This window comes from Myxocyprinus asiaticus, chromosome 4 (genome assembly GCF_019703515.2).
Source record: "Myxocyprinus asiaticus isolate MX2 ecotype Aquarium Trade chromosome 4, UBuf_Myxa_2, whole genome shotgun sequence".
NCBI classification, from domain to species: domain Eukaryota; kingdom Metazoa; phylum Chordata; class Actinopteri; order Cypriniformes; family Catostomidae; genus Myxocyprinus; species Myxocyprinus asiaticus.
In genome coordinates, this window is record NC_059347.1 from 62,850,571 (window position 1) to 62,856,570 (window position 6,000).

Here is a 6,000-nt window from a genome sequence, read left to right on the forward strand (position 1 = left end):
ACATGCTCTGTTGCTGATGCCGAAAAACTAATTCATGTGTTCATGACCTCAAGACTAGATTATTGTAATGCATTATTGGGAGGATGTCCAGCAAGTTCAATAAATTAACTTCAATTGGTTCAAAATGCAGCAGCCAGAGTGCTGACTACAACCAAGAAATATGATTATATTAGCCCCATTTTATCATCGTTACATTGGCTACCTGTTAAATTTCATATTAATTTTAAAATTCTGTTAACTACATACAAAGCTTTGAATGGTCTAGCTCTGCAGTACTTAAGTGACCTTCTGACACGCTATATTGCATCAAGTTCATTACGATCACAAAATTCTGGCCTGTTAATAGTTCCTAGAATATCAAAATCCACAAAAGGAGGTAGATAATTTTCCTATTTGGCTCCTAAACTATGGAATAGTCTCTCTAACACTGTTCGGGATGCAGACACACTCACTCAGTTTAAGTCTAGACTAAAGACTCATCTATTTAGCCAGACATACACCTAATTTATCCTTCAACTCACAATTAGGCTGCTTTAGTTAGGACTGCTGGAACCTGAAACATCCATCATGATCTATAACTCTGCATAAAATTGAATGGCATCTATGCTAATATTATTCTATTTGTTTCCATGCCTTCATATCCCGAGGTTACCAGAGCCTGCCAGATCCAGCTCCATTCCTGCTTGGTGTTGGACTCCACTGCTATGTGTCGCTGAGAGATGACGAGAAACTACAGCCGGTGCTAGCCAAACATCACTTCAGTTTTTTTATTTCAGAGGATGAACTGATGCCAACTCCAACTATAAGACATCGGATACTTCATATGCCACTGCCTGAACCTTTAATTTAGGATGGACTCAACTGAACCTCACCGAAATGACCTGTTAGTTGAACTGTGATGCACCTCATTGATCTCTAACTGCATCACCTTTGTCTAATGATGGACTACACTCTTATAATGGAATACATAGACTATCAATTAATTGCCAATAAAAGCCTTCATCAGCCAACTAACAAAGGACAATTGCATCTATGTGAACTTCTGCAGTTAATCCAGGATGAACTTCACAGACATTAGTCATTAATCTTACAGTTCATACAGTTTAAACACGGGCCCTTAACACTTACTTAGTTTACTAATCTTAATCCATGACTTGCACTGCACATAAATAACTAATATTGTCATTATATTCATGATGTTAGTCAGAGGGGAACTGACCCCCACAGTGAGTCTGGTTTCTCTCAAGGTTATTTTTCTCCATTAATCAACATCTTATGGAGTTTTGTGTTCCTTGCCACAGTCACCTTCAGCTTACTCACTGGGGATATAAATGCAATTATTATTTAATTATTTACTTTCTATACACAATTTACAATCATATTTAATCAAACTACACAAAGATCACTCTAAGACATTATAGACATTACAGTTTCATTTTCTGTTAATGCATGATTTTCTGTAAAGCTGCTTTGAAACGATGTGTGTTGTGAAAAGTGCTGTATAAATAAAAATGACTTGACCGGCTGTAGGCTGAGGGGTCCACGGTGATGCTCTCCTGTGTGTTCCATCAAGGGTGGCAGTGCTGCAAGTAGTTTTGTTCAAGATCTGCAATCTTTTGTAGAAGGCTATGGCGGTTTGTGCAGCAAGTGGAGTTTGATCTGAATGGAGGCATTTTCTTTCCTGTACATCTGTGTGAAGGCAGCTGTGTTGTCCCTTTTCAGGAATGTAAACTGACGGTAGTAAGAGGCTGGTAGGCTGCTTTCACAGAAATTCCCCTTTTTGAAGTAATATTTCAGTCCTAAAAGTCTCTGGTTGTAGTGTGGGTGCCAAATTAGGTCGTTTTGAGCACTGTGCTGAACTTCTTATATGAAAATTAGAGATTGAAATGCAAAAGCAAGTGAGCGAGGCATGGAGCATTAAGCAGAAGTGTCCGAACATTAGCGAAGCAGGAAGTAATCTCCCAATAACATCGAACCCACAGCTTGAGCAAATGTGATCTACAGCAAGTTAACAAAGGGAGAAAAAAAGAAAGTAAAAAAGAGGATCAGGCAAGAGCCAGTGGGCAGACAACAGAGCAACAACCCCTCTCGGGCTGCGTCAGCAAAATGCACGATGTGTAGTCTGTATTGTTGATCGAGTGCAGGCAAAGTTACCCACTCACTCCATTGATTTAATGAAGGCCATAGCTTGTTGTGGGCATGTAAAAGTCTTACGCCCATCCTTGCCGTCAACTCGATCCATTTTTCAACATCGTCCATTCTTATGATCAAGGTGGAAAATTTTGTCTCCATAGATGTGATCGCTCGACGTATCTTTGCGAGGGCCTCGTCGGTCGAGATTTTCGTCAGTGCTGCATAAATGTTTGAGATATCCCAACCTACGTCACGAAGCTCTCTGTCACTATCAACTGGATCTCTGCCATCTTGATGCTATGAGGCGTCCGATGTGTGATAACATAAGTGCTTTTTAATGTCCCCACATGCCGACGAGTCCAAATTTTTCGACATCCTGCCCGCCCAGCACAGTTTAGCAAACAAAACTATTACAGTTCTCACCGGTTAAAATTGCTTAGAAGGATAATTGTAGCAAAGTTTAAGCAGAGCTCACCTTTAATCAACCAACCCTCGCAAAGCATCATGTGACTCCACAAGCAGCATTTTAATCGGCCATCAGAGAAACATAATGAGCTTTTGTTAGGAAACAATGAATTCAGTCACACACACACACACACACACTCTGTATTGACCAATCAGCATTTAGGATAACAATTGTCCATTTTATAATTTAATTTCATGTGTGTCTGAACACTTTAACTCATCATGCAGAGTACAAACAGACAATCACTGGCAGATATTCTCATGGAAAATGCATGTGTGTGTGTGTGCATTTGTGTGTGTGTGAGAGACAGATGAGCTGATGATCTTCATGAGACACTCACACGCCTGTTTCATGTTGAATCTTCACACATCTTCACTCTTTTCTCATTTTTGACACGTTTTATCATAAACTTCCTCTCAGATTTCATGATGTCACACAGATCTTAATTCCTCCTGTTTTCTCTGTGTTTATTTCAGGAATACCCTTTCCAAAGAACTTCATTCAGATATGTAAGAAGATCTTGTGTCGTCTCTTCCGTGTGTTTGTTCACGTGTACATCCATCATTTCGACCGGATTCTCCTGATGGGCGCTGAAGCTCACGTCAACACCTGCTACAAACACTTTTACTACTTCGCCACTGAACTCAACCTGATCGACCGTAAAGAGCTCGAGCCGCTGGTGAGAACACAATGAGACATGTGAAAACACACACATTTATACATGAACATGATATTTGTGTAACCGGTCCTGCTTGATCGGCTCCTAGCGAGATTCGAACCGGCATCTCCGGCATGGGAGGCAGGTGCGCTAACGAGGAGGCTAAAGGCTACAGCCCCTAGCGTCAGTCGCTAGTGCGCCTCTTGAGGCCAGGGGAGTGAGGCTATCCCTAACTCATTTGCATGCCGCTGTAGACAAAAACAGCAATGAAAAAGCAAATGGACAAATTTATCAGGATCTTTACTGACCTGAACACACACACACTTCATCAGTTTTCTGAGTTTAACAACAGTCAAGTGTTTAGTAGGTGTAACTGGCCTCTGAAATGGTTTAAATGTGATTTAAAGTTTCACTCTTTGTTGATGTTGTAAGTCATAGTGAATCACTGAACTTCTTGATGCCCTCTGCTGTCTGTGTACTGCCATTGTAAACACTTGCTTTTAACCTACAGTATATTTACGCAATATTAAATACACAAAGAAGCCGGGTCAGAAAATAAGGGGGCTCAGGACAAAAAGGCCACTGAAAGTGACAAAACTGCCCCCATGATTTAAAATGTTGGGGCAAGAAATGCCCTCGTAATTAATTCAGCTGTTGTTGTTTTTATTTGAAACATCTGAAATAGTTCTTAATATTCCTTACTAGTTATGTGTTTTATCTCGTTAACATTAACGAACTGGTTAAATTGAAGTATTTAACTTGAAAGGGTAACGCAGTATATTTTTATATACAGTAGTTAGAAAAATTATTGCCTGCTAAAAGGTAAACATGTCCCTGAGAATCAAATGCGAGGGGCAAATATTGCCCCTTAATGTTTAAGTTAATTTCTGACACAGCAAAGACGTGAACAAGCAGCTTTATTTCCTCTCTTTTCCTTTATAAATGCTGTTCATGCACAGATCACATTTCTCAAATGAATCCAGATTTTAGCATGTCGATGTCATCACATGTTTTCAGTGTTCATCAGCTGTTAGTGTGAAACTGAATTGATGTTGTTCATGAGCTTGAGAGATCGCAGTAGATCACAGACACACGTGTGCTTGAAGGGTTCAAGATCTGACAGGTTTGACTGAGATGTTCATTCAGGGCAGATTTCTCTTTAGGACTGGAACAAAATACACAATACTTTTTCTGACACCATTGTTAACCAGAGAAGAAAAATCCTTCACTCACTCTCATGTGGTTTCAAACCTGTTTGACTTGTATTCTTCTTTGGAACACACAATGAGACGTTGGGCTGAGTGTTCATAAAGAAAGAGTTTGGAACATCTTGAGTGTGAGTAAATGTAAAGTGAGTAAATCTGTCACTGTAATCTCATAGTTATAATGCTCATGTGTGTGATTCTCTACTAATGGAATTCTCTTTGTGGATTTCAGAAAGAAATGACGTCGCGAATGTGTCTGTGAGGTACAGTGAGCTGGACGTGTTTCCAAACACCAAGAATGTTGCCTTGGAGATGAGGTCATCGCTGGGGTCATTCTCAGATGAACTTTTAATATGATGCTAAGAGATACTGACAGCGAGCGCTAATGCTACATTGATCATTTAATGTGATACAACAGCACCATCTAGTGGTGAAGTGTGTGACTAGCACTGCGCTAATAGAACAGTCCAAGAGGGTGATCACTCAGTAGTGTGTTTCTACAGACATCTCCAATGTGCACACTATTAGGTGAACATGTTGGTTTAAACTGTCAGCTGTGTGACTTTTGAATGGACATGATTGTCATTATAGTTTAATTTCTGAATGTGTTGCAGTGAAATTCTCATTTACTCATGTGTTTATACTGATGTATATCTGACACAGTTTTTGCAGTAATGGTAGTTAAGTATGCAGTTAGTTGGTGTAGTGCACATTAAGACGATCGGGACAAATCCACCATGTGATTCTTTGTCTCTCTTGCAGTTGCTGGTCTGATTCGAGTGGATCATGTCATGCGTTATTAAACCACTAAAACAAATTTACACGACGTTCCATGAGTTCCGTTTACCGTTTTACACATTAACTTTTTTTTTTTTGTCAGACTTGTAAAGGTCCTGTAAATTCCATAATTAAAGAAATAAAGAATATTTGTATTGTATTTAACTGTATCCTTCATTTTTGAGACATTGTTTGTTTTTAACCCTCAGAGACCCAAACGTAGAGATTGAGGAGATATTTTGTATTCTTCATATTTAACCCTTGTGTGACCTTAGGGACATTTTTGTCTTATTAATTTTTGTTTTTCCGATCATTTTGGCTGTGTTAATGCCAACGGCATAAATTTTGCCAAAGGTGTGTATTTTTGGGGGAATTTTGATATTTCAACCTCAGTTCCTATAATACATCTATAATACACTGTGTACACAAAATAGTTACACTCAGGACCTTCAGGACAAAAATGTCCCCATTGAAACCCATTAAAACAGCAATATTAGTGCCATTAAAGCATATAATCATGAATTCTATGATATTATGCTTTCATTCCGGAGCCCTGGCTTCAAAATTTACATTTTTAATATTTTCCACCAGATGGTGCCATTTTTCTCATGTTTAGCCTATGGAGCAAATACAAGCTTTTTCCCTATTTTCTGTTTGCTGTATGATAGAGCACTGCAGGACAATTGAATAAATGATGCAGCTAAAATTGTGTGGGTGTGTTGGTATGGATGTCAGAGTGTGTTGTGTATGTGTGTAAAAAA

General features: G+C 39.1%; 1 protein-coding gene across 1 annotated transcript in view; it reads left to right on the forward strand.

Annotated features, from left to right (window-relative positions):
* The window catches only part of LOC127433450 (MOB kinase activator 3B), a 36,040-nt gene extending 30,641 nt beyond the window's left edge, over positions 1–5,399 (forward strand). The window contains exons 3-4 of the mRNA XM_051685370.1: positions 3,076–3,278; positions 4,695–5,399. Of these exons, the coding sequence (XP_051541330.1) occupies positions 3,076–3,278; positions 4,695–4,724 (233 nt within the window). The 3' untranslated portion in view covers positions 4,725–5,399. The remainder of the gene's footprint in view (positions 1–3,075; positions 3,279–4,694) is intronic.
* Positions 5,400–6,000: the final 601 nt, after the last annotated feature.